The sequence below is a fragment of the Dama dama genome, chromosome 1, assembly GCF_033118175.1.
Source record: "Dama dama isolate Ldn47 chromosome 1, ASM3311817v1, whole genome shotgun sequence".
NCBI lineage: Eukaryota > Metazoa > Chordata > Mammalia > Artiodactyla > Cervidae > Dama > Dama dama.
In genome coordinates, this window is record NC_083681.1 from 9616090 (window position 1) to 9635953 (window position 19864).

The 19864-nt window shown below is 36.4% G+C and overlaps 1 protein-coding gene across 1 annotated transcript in view; it reads left to right on the forward strand.

Annotated features, from left to right (window-relative positions):
• Nucleotides 1-19864, forward strand: part of TRPC6 (transient receptor potential cation channel subfamily C member 6) — a 164337-nt gene that overhangs the window by 106079 nt on the left and 38394 nt on the right. The window contains exons 3-4 of the mRNA XM_061143543.1: nucleotides 14467-14652; nucleotides 16284-16448. Of these exons, the coding sequence (XP_060999526.1) occupies nucleotides 14467-14652; nucleotides 16284-16448 (351 nt within the window). The remainder of the gene's footprint in view (nucleotides 1-14466; nucleotides 14653-16283; nucleotides 16449-19864) is intronic.

Consider the following 19864-nt stretch of genomic DNA (forward strand, 5'->3'; position numbering starts at 1 on the left):
TGAGTAATATTCCATGGTGTATATGTACCACAGCTTCCTTATCCATTCATCTGCTGATGGGCATCTAGGTAGCTTCCATGTCCTGGCTATTATAAACAATGCTGCGATGAACATTGGGGTGCATGTGTCTCTTTCAGATCTGGTTTCCTCGGTGGGTATGCCCAGAAGTTGGATTACTGGGTCATATGGCAGTGCTATTTCCAGTTTTTGAAGGAATCTCCACACTGTTCTCCATAGTGGCTGTACTAGTTTGCATTCCCAGCAAGAGTGTAAGAGGGTTCCCTTTTCTCCACACCCTCTCCAGCATTTATTGCTTGTAGACTTTTGGATAGCAGCCATCCTGACTGGTGTGTAATGGTACCTCATTGTGGTTTTGATTTGCATTTCTCTGATAATGAGTGATGTTGAGCATCTTTTCATGTGTTTGTTAGCCATCTGTATGTCTTCTTTGGAGAAATGTCTGTTTAGTTTTTTGGCCCAGTTTTTGATTGGGTCATTTATTTTTCTGGAATTGAGCTGCAGGAGCTGCTTGTATATTTTTGAGATTAATCCTTTGTCTGTTGCTTCATTTGCTATTATTTTCTCCCAATCTGAGGGCTGTCTTTTCACCTTGCTTATAGTTTCCTTTGTTGTGCAAAAGCTTTTAAGTTTCATTAGGTCCCATTTCTTTATTTTTGCTTTTATTTCCAACATTCTGGAAATAAACATTCTGGGAGGTGGGTCATAGAGGATCCTGCTGTGATTTATGTCGGAGAGTGTTTTACCTATGTTCTCCTCTAGGAGTTTTATAGTTTCTGGTCTTACATTTAGATCTTTAATCCATTTTGAGTTTATTTTTGTGTATGGTGTTAGAAAGTGTTCTAGTTTCATTCTTTTACAGGTGGTTGACTAGTTTTCCCAGCACCACTTGTTAAAGAGGTTGTCTTTTTTCCATTGTATATCCTTGCCTCCTTTGTCGAAGATAAGGTGTCCATAGGTTCGTGGATTTATCTCTGGGCTTTCTATTCTGTTCCATTGATCTATATTTCTGTCTTTGTGCCAGTACCATACTGTCTTGATGACTGTGGCTTTGTAGTAGAGTCTGAAGTCAGGCAGGTTGATTCCTCCAGTTCCATTCTTCTTTCTCAAGATTACTTTGGCTATTCGAAGTTTTTTGTATTTCCATACAAATTGTGAAATTCTTTGGTCTAGCTCTGTGAAAAATGCCGTTGGTAGCTTGATAGGGATTGCATTGAATCTATAGATTGCTTTGGGTACTATAGTCATTTTGACAATATTGATTCTTCCAATCCATAAACACGGTATGTTTCTCCATCTGTTTGTGTCCTCTTTGATTTCTTTCATCAGTGTTTTATAGTTTTCTATGTATAGGTCTTTTGTTTCTTTAGGTAGATATACTCCTAAGTATTTTATTCTTTTTATTGCAATGGTGAATGGTATTGTTTCCTTAATTTCTCTTTCTGTTTTCTCATTGTTAGTGTATAGGAATGCAAGGGATTTCTGTGTGTTAATTTTATATCCTGCAACTTTACTATATTCATTGATTAGCTCTAGTAATTTTCTGGTAGAGTCTTTAGGGTTTTCTATGTAGAGGATCGTGTCATCTGCAAACAGCGCGAGTTTCACTTCTTCTTTTCCTATCTGGATTCCTTTTACTTCTTTTTCTGCTCTGATTGCTGTGGCCAAAACTTCCAACACTATGTTGAATAGTAGTGGTGAAAGTGGGCACCCTTGTCTTGTTCCTGATTTCAGGGGAAATGCTTTCAATTTTTCACCATTGAGGGTGATGCTTGCTGTGGGTTTGTCATATATAGCTTTTATTATGTTGAGGTATGTTCCTTCTATTCCTGCTTTTTGGAGAGTTTTAATCATAAATGAGTGTTGAATTTTGTCAAAGGCTTTCTCTGCATCTGTTGAGATAATCATATGGTTTTTATCTTTCAATTTGTTAATGTGGTGTATTACATTGATTGATTTGCAGATATTAAAGAATCCTTGCATTCCTGGGATAAAGCCCACTTGGTCATGGTGTATGATTTTTTTTAATATGTTGTTGGATTCTGTTTGCTAGAATTTTGTAAGGATTTTTGCATCTATGTTCATCAGTGATATTGGCCTGTAGTTTTCTTTTTTAGTGGCATCATTGTCTGGTTATGGAAGTAGGGTGATGGTGGCCTCATAGAATGAGTTTGCAAGTTTACCTTCTTCTGCAATTTTCTGGAAGAGTTTGAGTAAGATAGGTGTTAGCTCTTCTCTAAATTTTTGGTAGAATTCAGCTGTGAAGCCATCTGGTCCTGGGCTTTTGTTTGCTGGAAGATTTCTGATTACAGTTTTGAATCCCTTGCTTGTGATGGGTCTGTTAAGATCTTCTATTTCTTCCTGGTTCAGTTTTGGAAAGGTATACTTTTCTAAGAATTTGTCCATTTCATCCAAGTTGTCCATTTTATTGGCATAGAGCTGCTGGTAGTAGTCTCTTATGATCCTTTGTATTTCAGTGTTGTCTGTTGTGATCTCTCCATTTTCATTTCTAATTTTGTTAATTTGGTTCTTCTCTCTTTGTTTCTTAATGAGTCTTGCTAATGGTTTGTCAATTTTGTTTATTTTTTCAAAAAACCAGCTTTTAGCTTTGTTGATTTTTGCTATGGTCTCTTTAGTTTCTTTTGCATTTATTTCTGCCCTAATTTTTAAGATTTCTTTCCGTCTTCTAACCCTGGCGTTCTTCATTTCTTCCTTCTCTAGTTGCTTTAGGTGTAGAGTTAGGTTATTTATTTGACTTTTTTCTTGTTTCTTGAGGTAAGCCTGTAATGCTATGAACCTTCCCCTTAGCACTGCTTTTACAGTGTCCCATAGCTTTTGGGTTGTTGTGTATTCATTTTCATTCATTTCTATGCATATTTTGATTTCTTTTTGATTTCTTCTATGATCTGTTGGTTATTCAGAAGCGTGTTATTTAGCCTCCATATGTTAGAATTTTTAACAATTTTTTCCCCTGTAATTGAGATCTAATCTCACTGCACTGTGGTCAGAAAAAATGACTGGAATGATTTCAGTTTTTTTGAATTTTCCAAGACTAGATTTATGGCCCAGGATGTGATCTATTCTGGAGAAGGTTCCATGTGCACTTGAGAAAAAGGTGAAGTTGATTGTTTTGGGGTGAAATGTCCTATAGATATCAATTAAGTCTAGCTGGTCCATTGTGTCATTTAAAGTTTGTGTTTCCGTGTTAATTCTCTGTTTAGTTGATCTATCCATAGTTGTGAGTGGTGTGTTAAATTCTCCCACTATTATTGTGTTACTATGAATTTCCTCTTTCATGCTCGTTAGCATTTGCCTTACATATTGTGGTGCTCCTATGTTGGGTGCATATATATTTATAATTATTATATCTTCTTCTTGGATTGATCCTTTGATCAGTATGTAGTGTCCTTCTTTGTCTCTTTTCACATCCTTTATTTGAAAGTCTATTTTATCTGATATGAGTATTGCGACTCCTGCTTTCTTTTGGTCTCTGTTTGCGTGAAATATTTTTTTCCAGCCCTTCACTTTTAGTCTGTGTGTTTCTCTTGTTTAGAGGTGGGTCTCTTGTAGACGGCATATATAGGGGTCTTGTTTTTTTATCCATTCAGCCAGTATTTGTGTTTTGGTTGGGGCATTCAACCCATTTACATTTAGGGTAATTATTGATAGGTGTGGTCCCGTTGCCATTTACTTTGTTGTTTCGTGTTCACGTTTATACACCCTTTCTGCATTTCCTGTCTGGAGAAGATCTTTAGCATTTGTTGAAGAGCTGGTTTGGTGGTGCTGGATTCTCTCAGCTTTTGCTTGTCTGTAAAGCTTTTGAATTCTCCTTCATATCTGAATGAGATCATTGCTGGGTACAGTAATCTAGGTTGTAGGTTATTCTCTTTCATTAATTTCAGTACGTCCTGCCATTCCCTTCTGGCCTGGAGGGTTTCTATTGATAGATCAGCTGTTATCCTTATGGGAATCCCTTTGTGTGTTATTTGTTGTTTCTCCCTTGCTGCTTTTAATATTTGTTCTTTGTGTTTGATCTTTGTTAATTTGATTCATATGTGTCTTGGGGTGTTTCGTCTTGGGTTTATCCTGTTTGGGACTCTCTGGGTTTCTTGGACTTGGGTGGCTATTTCCTTCCCCATTTTAGGGAAGTTTTCAGCTATTATCTCCTCGAGTATTTTCTCATGGCCTTTCTTTTTGTCTTCTTCGTCTGGGACTCCTATGATTCGAATGTTGGGGCATTTCACATTGTCCCAGAAGTCCCTGAGGTTGTCCTCATTTCTTTTGATTCTTTTTTCTTTTTTCCTCTCTGCTTCATTTATTTCCACCATTTTATCTTCTACCTCACTTATTGTATCTTCTGTCTCCGTTATTCTACTCTTGGTTCCCTCCAGAGTGTTTTTGATCTCATTTATTGCATTATTCATTTTTAATTGACTCTTTTTTATTTCTTCTAGGTCTTTATTAAACATTTCTTGCATCTTCTCAACCTTTGTCTCCAGGCTATTTATCTGTAACTCCATTTTGTTTTCAAGATTTTGGATCATTTTTATTATCATTATTCTAAATTCTTTTTCAGGTAGATTCCCTATCTCCTCCTCTTTTGTTTGACTTGGTGGGCATTTTTCATGTTCCTTTACCTGTTGGGTATGTCTCTGCCTTTTCATCTTGTTTAGATTGCTGTGTCTGGAGTGGGTTTTCTGTATTCTGGACATCTGTGGTTCCTTTTTACAACCTCCTCTTTAATATTCATAACAGTTACATCTTTCCTTTTCTCCTTAAACTTGTATTCTAGTCCATTTTCCTCCACAAATGTGATTTCTAATGTAATAGCTTTTTATTGTAAAGTCCTTTATAGATCACCAATTATATATATATATGTATATATATTGCATAACACATATGTAACATGTATGTTTATAAGAATTTTTAGAATTTGTTTTACTTTCTGTTATCATTAGGCTCTAGGTATTTAAAATATTCTGGAAATACTTACCATTATATTTATTAGAAGTATATTTGATCAAAACTACATAAATTGAACATAATTGTTCAAAATAACATACACAAATTCCAAAAAATAAATTTTAAATATATGACACATTTCCTATTGGAAATGAATTTTAAAGGAACAAGTCATGTCCATACTTTTGTTATGTATTTAATGAAAGAAAAACTTATAACCTGTTAAAATAACCTAATTTGTCAGCCAGCATATTGTTTTAGTTTTTGTTAAGGAATATGTAAATTATTAATGATTTTATGGAATATAATTAAAAGATAGTAGACTATATTTGGGATAAATTATTTCTTGATATGATTTGATAACTGCCTTACTAAATTACTGACACTGATCTGAAACAAATCATGTAAAAGTTTTATCCTTGTGCTTTAGCCAATAGCCTATGAAAATTTTGAGTCCTGGAAACCATTCCAAGTCACAGTAAAAAGACTCATCCTGATTAAACTTTTCTGCCTTGCACATTTGTGATGTCTTTCTTTTAAGTTAATGATACATCCAAAAGATGAGTACTAAGAATGGTTTTAAATAAGGGTAAAATAGACTTGTTTACAAAACAGAAACAGAGTCACAGATGTAGAAGATAAACTTACGGTTATCAGGGTGAAGGGGATAAATTGGGAGACTGGGATGGACATATACGCTCTACTCTATATAAAACAGACAGCTAATAAGAACCTACTGTGTAGCACAGGGAACTCTGCTCAGTACTCTGTAAGGGCCTATATGGAAAAAAAATCTAAAACAAGCAGGTCTATGTACACGTATGATTGATTTCCTTTGCTGTACATCTGAAACTAACATTGTAAATCAACTGTGCTCCAATACATTTTTTAAAAAGAATAATTTTAAATAATCACTTAATTTAAATAACATGAAATAGTGAATTTTGTATTCAGTATTCCCTACTGATGTCTTCTTTATTGTCCTCTCATTTAAGAAGGATGCATTCTTTGACAGCTGTTGAAGAATGAAGAGGCAAAGTACATTAAAATTCATCTAAATTCAGAACATCCCGACATGAACTGGCATGTTGTACTCCTTTCATTAAGCTTCCTCTTCATTGGAAATGTATATTAAAGAAAGGAAATACAGGAAACCCCTGAGGGTCTGTGGTACCTGGATAAATTATTAAAGGGGAATTTCCCTTGTTTGCTGCAGGGGTGAGTGAGAGTGAGGAATTTTTGTAAAGGGAAAAATGATCTGTTCTCAAGAAAATTAGTTACAGGAAAGTTGAGGATCTAGAAATTATTTTTCTTAAAACTATCAGTGTTCTCTGGCCCCTTGAAAAGTCTTCATATTTCTCTGTTTGAAGGCAACTAGTCTATTTTATGAGAGTTAGAGATGAGAATGATCACAAAGATTGCAAACTCCAATATATAGCTTCTCTAAGCTAAATTCTCCTTTTCTGTATTAACCCGTAGTCATTTAACAAAAGAGGACAGAGGAGGTACAACTGAGTTCCTCAGGCAACTGTAGTCTGGCATTTTGACTCTTCTGAACAGAACAGATTGCACTCATTACCAGTATCATCAGGTCTGAAGATGGATCTATGCAGAGGTGATAGCCAGAGCACAGCAGAGAAATCTAACAATTAGATGGAACCTCAGGAAGAGAAAAAAACCAGTAGACCTGAAACATTGCAGGTCTTCACAGTGAATGGGGGAGAAGCCAGATGTAAAAGTTTCACCCATTCAAGTTCAATTTTTATATACTGAGTTTTTACCAATAACTTTTTGCTTTGGTAGAAAGAGACCTCAGTCACCTTAAGTTAAACTTGGGCTAAGCCTAATTTTGGCAACATACACTCAGAATTTTGACTGTTTTTGATACTGAGAAAGGAGAGTATAACTCCTCCCTTCTCTCCTTGACTCAAGATTAAGAATCGTCATAAAGACAAAAGGATCAGTACCAGTTTTTTAGCAAATGCATTCTTCCAAATTTTGAACTTCCCTTTACTGTCTCAGAATGTACCTATGTCTCAGAACACTTTTAAAGCCTATTTACATTTTAGATTGTTTGTGGTAACAATGTTTCCTTTAATTACCCTAAAATTACCTTCTGTATAAATGTCAGGGATTTCCCCCTTCCTTATCATTCTGGATAAATAGATTTTTCTGAAGCTTCACCAAATCTTGCCTGTCCTCCTGGGGCTGTGTATCTAAACAGGCACTTGGCTCTCCAGATGCCTCTGCCATTGACTTAGACAAAAGGGAAGACACTACTGTGTTTGCTGTTAAACTGTTGCTATGTTCTGGCATTGAAAATGTTCAAAAATGCCTGGCATTGTTTGAAAAAGAAATAACCTTCTAAGAAACAGACCAAGCTGGAAAGTAGTTTTTGTTAGCAGAAAGGCAGCGTGCCTGTCATCATACCTTTGTAGGGTGAGAGGTGTTGCTTGCATGCAAAGCAGTCTACAGAGGCACAGGATGAGGGTCCAGGCCACAGGGGAGGGAGGAAATGGACCATTGGCAAGCTTAATGAATTATTCTAAGTGATTTACAATCTAACTTTATGATATAGCAGCTTTTAAGTTTTCCATATGGTCAAGAATCTGCCTGCAATGCAGGAGACCCAGGTTCAATCCCTGGGTCAGGAAGATCCCCTGGAGAAGGGAATGGCCACCCACTGCAGTACTCTTGCCTGGAGAGTTCCATGGACAGAGGAGCCTTGTAGGCTACAGTCCATGGGGTCCCAAAGAGCTGGACACAACTGAGCGACTTAAAACTTCCACTTTGGGCCTTCCCGTAGCTCAGATGGTAAAGAATCTACCCGCAGTGAGGGAGGCCTGGGTTCAATCCCTGAGTCAGGAAGATCCCCTGCAGAGGAGAATGGCAACCAACTGTAGTATTCTTGCCTGGAGAATCCCATGGACAGAGGAGCCTCATGAAGAATCGGACACAACTGAGCAACTACCACTTTTTTCAAGTTCTACATAATTAGGATAAGTTATCAAAAGACTGGAAAATAAAGTAACCTTTCAAGATCATAGTTGTTAAGTAGCAGAGCAAGAATTCAAATCCAGTTATGTTTTATACCCAGTCATCTTCCTTTCTTTTTATCACTCAACAAAAGTGTTGATTATCTGCTATGTGCCACACACTTTGCTAGGATGTGAGGATTCATAGATGAGCAAGACACAGTCGTTGTTCTGAAGAATTGTCATGCGTCTTGTGCTTCTGCTCAGTCTTGTCCGACTCTGTGGCCCTGTGGACTGAGGCTCCTCTGTCCATGGGATTCTCCAGGCAAGAATACTGGCATGGGCTGCCATGCCCTCCTCCAGGGGATCGCCTCAGCCCAGGGTCTCCTGCATTGCAGGTCAATTCTTTACCACTAGCACTCCCTGGGAAGCCCTGTAGGATTGTTGTTCTTCAGTTGCTGAGCTGTGTCCATCACTTTGTAATCCCATGGACTGCAGCACGCCAGACTTCCCTGTCCTTAACTATCTCCAGCAGTTTGTCCAAACTCGTATCCACTGAGTTGGTGATGCCATCTAATTATCTCATCCTCTGTCGCCCCCTTCTCCTCCTGGCCTCAGTCTTTCTCTGCATCAGGGTCTTTTCCAGTGAGTTGGCTCTTTGTGTCAGGTGGCCAAAGTATTGGAGCTTCAGCTTTAGCATCAGTCCTTCCAGTGAATATTCAGGGTTGATTTCCTTTGGGATTGACTGGTTGGATCTCCTTGCAGGCCAAGGGATTCTCAAGAGTCTTCTCCAACACCACAGTTCAAAAGCATCAATTCTGCGGTTCTCAGGCTTCTTTATGGTCCGACTTTCACATCCATACATGACTACTGGATAAACCATAACTTTGACTAGACAGACCTTTGTCAGCAAAGTAATGTCTCTGCTTTTTAATACGCTTTTGATAACTCAGTAAAGAATCCACCTGTGATGCAGGAGACCCCAGTTCAATTCCTTGGTCAGGAAGATCCGCTGGAGAAGGGATAGGCTACCTACTCCAGTATTCTGGCCTGAGTAATTCCGTGAACTGTATAGTCCATGGGGTCTCAAAAAGTCGGACATAAGTGAGTGAGTTTCACTAAGTTCATCATAACTTTCCTTCCAAGGAGCAAGCATCTTTTAATTTCATGGCTTCAGTCACTGTCCACAGTGATTTTGGAGCCCAAGAAAATAAAGTCTGTCACTGTTTCCATTTTTTCCCCATTTGTTTGCCATGAAATGATGGTACTGGATGCCATGATCTTTGTTTTCTGAATATTGAGTTTTAAGCCAGCTTTTTCACTCTTCCTCTGTCACCTTCATCAGGAGGCTCTTTAGTTCCTCTTTACTTTCTGCCATAAGGGTACTGTCATCTGCATATCTGAGGTTAGTGATATTTCTCCTAACAATCTTGATTCCAGCTTGTGCTTCATCCAGCCCAGCATTTCACATGATGTGTTCTGCAAATGTTACATAAGCAGGGTGACAATACACAGCCTTGTGATATTCCTTTCTCAATTTTGAACCATTCCATTGTTCCATGTCCAGTTCTAACTGTTGTTTCTTGACCTGCATACATGTTTCTCAGGAGGCAGGTCAGGTGGTCTGGTATTTCCTATCTTTTTCTGAATTTTCCCCAGGTTTTTGGGATCCACAGTCTACTGAGGAGAGGCCGATACATGAACAAATGCAGTAAAGTGTACGAGTCTGTTCTTGTCTTTGACTTTCCTATCAGTTTAAATAGATGGGCAAAGAAAATCCATTCTGGCAAAACTTTAGATCGAAGGCCAGTCAATAGTTAGGGAGGGAAGTTAAGTGCAGCGGTTTGTAACCTGAGAGCCCTCAGCCCCTGAAGCACCTGTTTACCTTCATGGCTGCTCTTTAGGTTTCATTGCTTCAGCTGAACCTGAGAATTTCTATGCTGAAGGAAGAATAAAAACTGTAATCAAACACCGTATTAAGTTAAATAAGTAGCTGCTGCTATGGCAACGATGAACATAAAAGTGAGTAGCATCTGACATACCTAGGAAAATGTCTGTCTTCAGTTCTTGTCTGAAATTGTATCTCACCTCCTGTTACCTTTTCTTTAGAGCAGCATCTGATTACCTTTGTTTTTTATTTTTTTTATTTTATTTTTCTTCCCAATTATTTTTATTAGTTGGAGGCTAATTACTTTACAATATTGTAGTGGTTTTTGCCATACATTGACATGAATCAGCCATGGATTTACATGTGTTCCCCATCCTGATCCCCCCTCCCACCTCCCTCTCCACCCGATCCCTCTGGGTCTTCCCAGTGCACCAGCCCCGAGCACTTGTCTCAATTACCTTTTATGTCGCTCACAACCCTGCGTACTAGGTGCTGTATAAATGCATGTTACTCTTCTGTACACCAGCTGTGACAGAGCTCAGGGATCATTGTGCCATTTAGTGACAATTATTCTGAAGAGCAGAAAAGCCCTAGAGTTGCTTGTGGTTCCAAGAGCATGGCTGGTTAATTCAGTCACTAGCTGGATAATGATAGTCTATGCTTTCTTTATTCTTCAAGAATGCAATCTGAGAATCCATCTGAGATAGAATGTGGTATCTATCACAGCACTAGCTGCTGCATATTTGTAGAATTTTTGTTGAAATAATAAATGAGTGAATCATTGTTTTATTTTCAGTACATTCAAGTGATACTCAATGTTGATGAAAATAATCAATAAACAATCTACAATTGGCTTAGAAAAGAGTTTTATTTGAGCCAAACTGAAGCCTGGAAGACAGCCTCTCATAATTTTGAGGAACTGATCTGGAAAAGCACAGTTTTTAGCACAGTTTTATATCTTGTCACAGCAAAGAACATTAAGCAAGTCAGGGATACGTTCCTTCAAGGTTTCAAAACACAGGTCAGCATGTACACAGTTAGTCAGTATGGCCTTGGCACCTGGGAAAGGAATCTTATCAAAAAGGAGGACCAGTATTGGCTTCCCAGGAAGGGAGGCATTTAATTTTTATTTTTAACATGGACATTCCTTACTTCTGGTCAATGTGCCCTTTTCTTAATAATTAAAGCAGATGTACAATGTATGTTTGACAGGCCACAAACAGGCTATTTTAGTTAGCTTAAATTTAAGTTAACTCGTGTATAAGCCAGAATGATTTACCCATGCCTTAGTATGTGAAAATGTCTTTTATCACTAGGAATTTCATCATGGTTTTATATTTTTTAGTGCAATTTTGTGTCAAGGTACTGAGACGACTATTTGTGAAATGATGAAAACAACAATAATAATCACCATTGATTCAACCCATCCCTGAACCAGGAAGTTAGCATTTGTCATCTTGTATGACCTTCACAGCAACCCTAGGAATAAACTTATATTATCCCCACTTTACAAATAAGAATTTTGAGGCTGTAAGGGCTTTAGTAATTCGCCCAACTCATGCACCTAGTAAATGACTGTACTTAACTTGAAATCCAGGTCTGCCCTTATCCAAAACTCACTTAATTAGTGTTTAATTAATTAGGGTTGATTCATGAGAATTAAGACATGCATTTTCCTCATCCTTTTAATTTCTATAAAGCAGACTTTTCTTTATATGGAATTATGCATTAAAATTATACACCGTATCTTCTACTATATAAAAGTCCAACTAAAATGACCCTTCGAAAGGATAATTGTATCAAGGTCTTTTTATGTTTTATAATCTTTATGTTCTATTAACCCACTATCAGTCATCTCTTTATAAGTCAAAGGTTAATAGTCAAGCACCCACATTTAATTTGTTAATCTGTGGTGTGACTGTGTGAGCCAAAGGCAGAGTTAAATCAACCACCAGCTTCACTTCTTCTTTCAAACAACTGAAATCACAGTGTTAAGTGTGGCTCACAAGCTACTGCCAATATCTCACTTTAAGTGAGTTTACATTTCAGTGTGAGAGAACATAAATATGAAAACATTTGTAAATGATTCCCAAGGTGAAAAAAAAGCATATTTCTAAAAGCAGGCTTATTTTTTCTTTCTTCAAAAAAATGGGTTTTTGTTTTGTTTTTGCTTGGAATATATCTTGTGAATTTGCAATGGATTGGAAACAATTTTTAAGATATTGTACAGCAAAGAACGCCTGCACTTTTATCAGTTCATGTGGTTTCTACTAAACAGTATTACCCCATATTTGAAGGGTCATACCCTCCTTTGAAATATCTAATTTCACATGAGCCTTATTGGAATTCTAGAGAGTATTGGTTTTGAGTCTTACATTTTTGTCTCCATAAGGACTAAGGATACATCTAGAATTGAGCGCTACAAACAGAAGAGAGGCCAGGTATATTAAATTTTGTCATAACTCCATGGGTTCTTACTAATGTCAAGAAACAGCTTGTTTTCAGGTCTTGCCTTTGATGATATACTACAATAATTATGTTTTATCAAGTGCGTGATACTTCTTTATATATAGTTTCTTTATATATATTCTTGTATATATGTTCTTTCTTTATATATAAAGAAATGTGTGATTTCTTTAGCACAACTAATCTCACTAATCCTTGTTTTTTTTTTTTTCATCTGTAAAATGAGAATAATAATAGCACCTACTTCATAGATTGATTTTAAGTTACCTTAGATCACATGGCTAAAAAATGGAAAAGCTGGGATTTGATTATGAGTATATCTAACCTTGGGCTTCCTAGGTGGTGCTAGTGGTTAAAAACCTGCATGCCAATGTAGGAGATATAAGAGACGCGGGTTTGATCCCTGGGTCAGGAAGATCCCATGGTGGAGGGCATGGCAACCCACTCCAGTATTCTTGCCTGGAGAATCCCATGGACAGAGCAGCCTGGCGGGCTGCAGCCCATGGCGTCACAAAGAGTTGGACATGACTGAAGCAACTTAGCATGCATGTAGCACATATCTAACCTTAAAAGCCCGAGCTCCTAACCACTATAACATGGAATAGTGGGCATGGACAACATATGTACTTCCATACCTCAAAGGTCTTCCCCATGACCTTAACTGACTACATCATGAAAGGGGTAGAGCTGTTTCCTCATGACCTTATTCATACTATCTGACCAGATACCTGTGGAAAGTAGTTTGAGTCATTTTCAGTTGTGACATAGTTTATAAATTTCCTTTTATGGGATCTGTTTGAACCTACAATTAGCAAAGTGAAACTTGGCATGATTTACAGGGAGGTGCCCAAGTAGGTGCTTTGCATATACTCAGGATGAAACTGTTTTGCATATAGACTCAACCCAATATTACTTATTGACTCACATCTAGAGCCTCTCATATTTCTCCAATATCTTCTTCTCTTGATCCCTGCAAGGAATCTTTTTATCCTATAACACACTGGTGACTTCAAAATGGAGGAGACAACTAATTCTGAATCTGCAAAGCTGATTTAAGAGTAAACTCTGCTGTGGAGGCTGTGACCTCAGGGATCTTACTTTTCTGATGTACAAAGTGGGAATACTATTTACCTGGCTTACCTTGCAGCTCTTCATAGATCGAAACAAAAAAGCATTCTACAAACAGACAAAGTGACAAAACTCTTACAGGCAAAGTGTAGCCACACAGGGTTAAATTTAAAGCCTCTTTTTGGTACCTAGTAGCTGCACAGTTTTGGACATAACCTAAGTGATCAAGGTGACTGTGAAGATGAACTGAGATTCTATGATCCACTTGCAATGCAACAAATTCTAGCTAATAGATTTTTTTTTTATTAACATTGGGTTATGAATGGCCTTATTTCCATGTAAGAGAATACAGAGGAAGGAAATTTTAGAAAGACCCAAATGAAGATATACATACATGGTGTATGTAAATTCAAAATGAATATTTGATGTTTAAATATGATCTGTAGTCTCTAAATCCTCTCAACATGCTATTAGGTCCTCAGCAGTAATTTATAAGGAAAGCATTTTCATTAAACTTCCTTTTATCCAACGAATCTCAATTTGTGAAGTTTATATTAGATCTTGTCTTTTGGTCCCATGTTTGATAAACAAAGTTCCTCAATAACAATTTAGTAAATAGATTAGTGATATATGTTTGCTTTTCTTGAAACCTTTCCAAATGTTCTGTGTTTCTCAAGTTCATCAACGCAGTACATAAGGTCTTCCAAAGACCTAGCAAATATATGTATTATGTGCCTAGCTGATGAAGTTATGAACATAAGAGATATGATGTGTGCAAGAAAGTATGATCATGATATGGGAAGAGTTGCTTTTTACTTCTCCCAAATCAGAAAGTGAGTTTGGTGTAGTATAGTACTTTTTGACAACTTTGGTTGTGTTTTAGACAAATTTCCTCTTCAGGGATATAAAGACAATATAGAGCTCACTCAACAGAATAGCAACTGAAGCATGTTAAAAATAATAATAAACCTAAAAATAGAGCTTTTGTTTTCTCTACAGTCAAATCACTGATAAATTCTACAGTGTAACATAGTAAAATGTGATACTTCTACTTTTTTTTTTTTTTTTGCTTTGCTTTATGTTTCCTAGAATGACTACAAAAAACTGTCGATGCAGTGCAAAGATTTCGTTGTTGGACTCCTTGATCTGTGCAGAAATACTGAAGAAGTGGAAGCCATTCTGAATGGAGATGTTGAAATACGCCACAGTGGTGGAGATCACGGTCGTCCTAACCTCAGCCGTTTAAAACTTGCCATTAAGTATGATGTAAAAAAAGTAAGATCAGGCACAAAGCCCCTTTTATGTTATTTCAGTTTTTATTGGTGCTAAATCAAGATGAAGGGTTGGCATAATTAGGCTAAGCTGGGTTTTTCTGATTAATTGCTCTAGGTAGGATCTCTTGTAAATTCTAAGTGCCTGGCTGTGAGACATTTCACCTACACTAAATGCTGGTCTTTAAAATGTAGACTTGTTTCTGCAATGATTGACACTTTCTTTTACTTAACGAATGATGTAAAAATGGCTTTGTGTGTTCAAACTACAGGGCATTTGTTATAGAATGGGAACATCATTATTTAAGACCAATCTCCATTTATTAATTTAGTCCAATTCTGGACCAATGCCTTCAATTCCTTCTTTAGTGCATTTGAATCTCTTGCATCTTTATTTGTGGAATATTTTTAGTCTCTGTCTTCAGGCAGTGCCTCCTATTCTTGACTGCTTTCTTAGGTTACGTAAGATATCTTAAAAAAAAAAAAGTTTCTAAAGGTGGATTTTATAATAAAAGTAATACAGACTTATGATTGGCTTTCAAACAGTATAGACATAACCCCTTTCTGTCTTCCTGTTTCTTAATGGAGAATAGTCAGTATTCTATTTTTCTCCATAAATTTATCTTGGACATCTTCACATATCAGTATGTAAACATCGACTCAACCTTTCAAAGCCTACATATCAGTGTGCTTATTTATATTATTATGTTCATTTAATCCATTTACTGTTTAAGGGTGTCCATTATTTTCTTTAAGTTTCTGTTATTTCAAAATATTTGATAAATTTCCCTCAAAAAAGGTACACATGTCAACAGTGTATAGAAAGGCTTATTTCTTCCACTCAATTATCATTAAACCTTACCATTCTACAAAGACAAACATTGTATCTTGATTTAATTGTCTTTGACTGTTAATCATCCTTAGAAAATATTTTTAGTTCCTTTATATAATCTGTCCTTTGTCTAGCCTTTTAATATTCTTGGGCAATTGTTATTTTGGACTGTTGCTTTTTGTATATTAAATAATGCTCTCTGTCATATGTAGCATTCATCTGTAAAAATTAAATATGTGAGAATAAAAATATTCTGAAAAGTAAAAATTCTGAAATTTAATGATATAATTTTCTTATTTGAAAGAGCTTATGGCACAGGAATATATCAATGGAATAGAATAGGTAGTCCATAAAAAGACCATATGCAAATGGGAATCTAGTATAAAATACATTTAGTACTTTAGGTCAGTGTAGAAAAGGTAGTATACTTTTTTTCTTTTTAAAGTATTTAGATGTCTAAATTAGCAGGATCTTTTTATCATTCCTTCTAGATGGAAAAAGTGCATAATCATAAAAGTCCTCATACAAAATATTGGTGAAACTTTTTATAACACTAAATTTTCAAAATTTGTCTATGCTTTGAAAGCCCATTAGTCCTAAAGGAAAAGTCTGATAAACTTGAATCCTTGAATTTGCGTAAACTATATTAGAACCTCCTGCCACATTGCTTGATGCTTGTCCCTACATACTTTACGTTTGTTCTTTAATTCTAACAATATTTTTATGGGAAAGGGACACAAGAAAAAGGCTTATGCTGAACCCTTCTTTAATCAAGCTGTTAAATGTTTTGTTATCCCCGCCAGTTTGTAGCCCACCCGAACTGCCAGCAGCAGCTCCTGTCCATTTGGTACGAGAACCTGTCCGGCCTGCGGCAGCAGACCGTGGCCGTCAAGTTCCTGGTGGTCCTCGCCGTGGCCGTGGGCCTGCCCTTCCTGGCCCTGCTTTACTGGTTCGCCCCCTGCAGCAAGGTACGTCAGGGATGCCTGGGCCTCTGCCGCCGCCCCGAGTCTGTCTGGTCTGTGTATCAGAGCCGGTTAAGCAGGGAAAATTCTATTTCTCAAAAATGTCAGGAAGTCAGAGTTGGGTTCACATTGTAAAAGTACCATATTTGCTATAAGAAAATTTTAAAAAGCAATGGGAAGACAAAATTCACCTGTAATATCACCGTTAGTAATATGTGAAAGAAAACCTCAGTTAGATTATTCCTATTTGTCTTCTCTCTAGTCATGCCTATGCATATATTTCTACATTTTTAATGAGGCATGCATTGAGCAGAATTTCAAATAACATCCTAAAAGAATGCTTCCTTTTGTTTTTCCCCCCACTGGCAAAATTTGAGATGAAAGTTTTTGTTTATCACTTATTTTAACTAATAAATCTTAATATAAATAAAGGACAATTGTGTAGATGCTCCTACAATGCTTGTTTCAATGAAGAGGATTTATTTTGGGACAGTATACATTGTAACCTGATAGCAAAGATAGCTTTTTTTGTTTGTTTGTTTTTATTTTTAGCAGACTCCCTCTGCCCAGACTTTGATGAAATTGGTTTGTTCAAATGAACCTAGCCTTTCAGAACAAGTTTGGAAAATGTTGACCTGTCATTCTTTAACAGGCATAGAAATTTGCCCTGCATTGCCAACAATCTTATTCTTCATATTTTGGAAGCCACATTTCTGGAACCTTTTAAGTTTCAACTCTGAGAGTCAAACTTAAATAATTCTAAAGCTATGTAGCTAAACTGTCTATGGGACCATCTATTTACATGCTGTGTTGAATCACTTGCTGTTCTTAAACCTGGATATGGCTTATTTTCAAACATTTGTTACACATGGGTCCAAACATCTTGCCACTGTTTTTTTTTATTTATTGCCAACATTTTTATTATTATTATTATTTAGTCACATATTTGGTGCTTTAACCTTATAGGAATGTTTCTAAGTGGCTTATAGTAGGAAGCTGGTGCAAAGCCTTTTTCACATAGTGAAACTGGGCGTTTTCTCCTGAGGGTAAAATAGAAACTGGGCGTTTTCTCCTGAGGGTAAAATCTATCATCATAAATGTTTCCCCCATAAAGGCCAAAAATTGATTCATAAATAAAATATAAAGGAGGAAAATAAATGAAAATAGTGATATCTACTAGAATTAGAATTTATAGCATGCATTTTTTTCTAGAAAGTTAAACTTTTTCTTTTTTTCCTTATTTAATAGGAATGACAGATTTCATTTTGAAAAAACTAATTAATCCTCCTTACTAGAACACAGGCCACATCTATGTATGTGGTCCCTATTCTGCTTCTACACACATTTCCGGGTTCTTCGGAGATTTAAACTGAATTATGCTTGTTATTACTCTGTGATCAGTTAAACTGTAATACATTTTCTAAAGTGAATAATTGCCCATCTCCATAATGAGCTCAAAAGCATAATGCCTTTCAGAGGGTTTGGTGTTTGACAGACTATTTTTGGCAGTCCTTAGAGTTGCACGTTTCTTAATTTTTTATTAAATCCTAATCAACCTGATTTCCTTCACTATTTCTTCTTCCTGACTATGTTTCTTTCTGGCATCTGTTTTTCATCCTCATTTAGATCATTCAGGCAAATAATCAAATTAAAAGGACACTGTCAAGGTATTTTTTTCTCATATCTAAAATCTATTTTACTGACTCTCATTTAGGGTTTGAAGCATGATTATAAAATATATTTTATATTTTCCCTTTAGTGATATAGATATGAATATTACAGCTTAGAGAATTTTTTTAATAAGGGAAAATTACTCAAGTTATATTGATACTTTTATTTAAAAATTGTTTTAAATACTTAAAAATTCAAAAACACCCATGAAAATTGTACCAGATCAAATTCCAGGCCTATGCACCTTGACAGAATCCCTGTTTCTGTTTAGAGCTTGGTTTTCATTCCTCGAGTCTGCTCTTAAAGAAATTCTTTTTTGTCCTTACTTGTTCTCTTTTTTCCACCATAATCCAAATATGCTTCATGCTCATTATAGTAAAAATAGATCATGCTGTGATTTCAAATCATTTTGGCTTCAGCTAGAACTAGCTTCAACCTTTTCTATTTACTATTGGTATTCAATAGCTATTTGATCATAAATACATACTTTAAAAGAATATGATGTAATATTTAAAGTTCTTCCTTTTAGTCATTTTACAGGTACATCAGTTTTGTGGTTTTTTTTTCTTTTTTCTTTTGTATAGCAGAGTTTTATTAAAGTGAAAAGGGGCAGAGAAAGCTTCTGAGATAGACATCACAACAGGGATGGAGAATGCCCCCCTCATTAGTCTTAGCAAGGGAGCTATATACTTTTTAAATTAGTTATTACAATAAATCAAAAGAATATCTCAAGGTTGTAAAGATCTTATAAGACCCACTCCCGCAATTTACATTTTAGGATGACAGGATTAGAACTTAACAATAGAAAGACCCTACCAGACCCACTCCCATAATATACATTCTAAGATATCAGGATTAGTCAGAAACTTTTCAGGAAGGAAAAACTGTCCTCAAGCAGGATACATTGTTGTTATGTAATCCCTAGTACAGAGTTTAAACTGAATTGTTTTTATTGTGTGTAATCATCAGTTCTGGGTTTAAAGAAAAAAAAAAAAAAGTTTTATGTGACTAAGACTAAGGAATGTAGAGGAAAAAAAAAAAAAAAAAAGTTTGTCCTTTCCTCCTCCTTGAGAATTCCAGACTCCTGTCTCCTCCTCAAGAACCCCAGACCCTCTCTCCTTGGGGACCCTGGGCTTCTTATCAACCTGCCTAGGAACTGACTCTCTCATCCCACCTTTTCTTTTAGGAGAATTGTGTTGCCAAGGGAAAGGGTCGTTGTTTTTGTTCCATAACTGCTTCCTGCTGTTGAGGGGCATGGTCCCTAAATCATTGAGGCAACATATTCTCCTAACCCTCATATGGAGGGTCTCTGATCCAGGGGCCCCAGGTAATAGTTGGAGGAGGCTGTGGCACTTGTAGAAGCTTAAACAACCATTTGTAACATGAAAGCTTTCAGACGGCGAGAAACAAATCCAGTTATGCAGTTACAGATGTAAGGCAAACAGCGAAACAGAACAATTAGAATTATTATGATTTAGATAGTTTTCCACCATGGGGAGCTAGTTAACATTTCCCAAAGTGAAGTGACGGCAGCTTCAGGAGTATCCATAGCCTGCTTCATTTTGTTCACGTGTTCAGTAAAGTGAGTAACATTAGTACTCATATCTGGTATATATGTACAACATTGGGTATTAATAATAGCACAAGTTCCTCCTTGTGTGGCTGTTAGAATACCTAAGGCCAATCTGTTTTGTTTTGTTTTGTTTATTTTTTTTATATTTTTATTTATTTATTTATTTATTTTTTCAGTG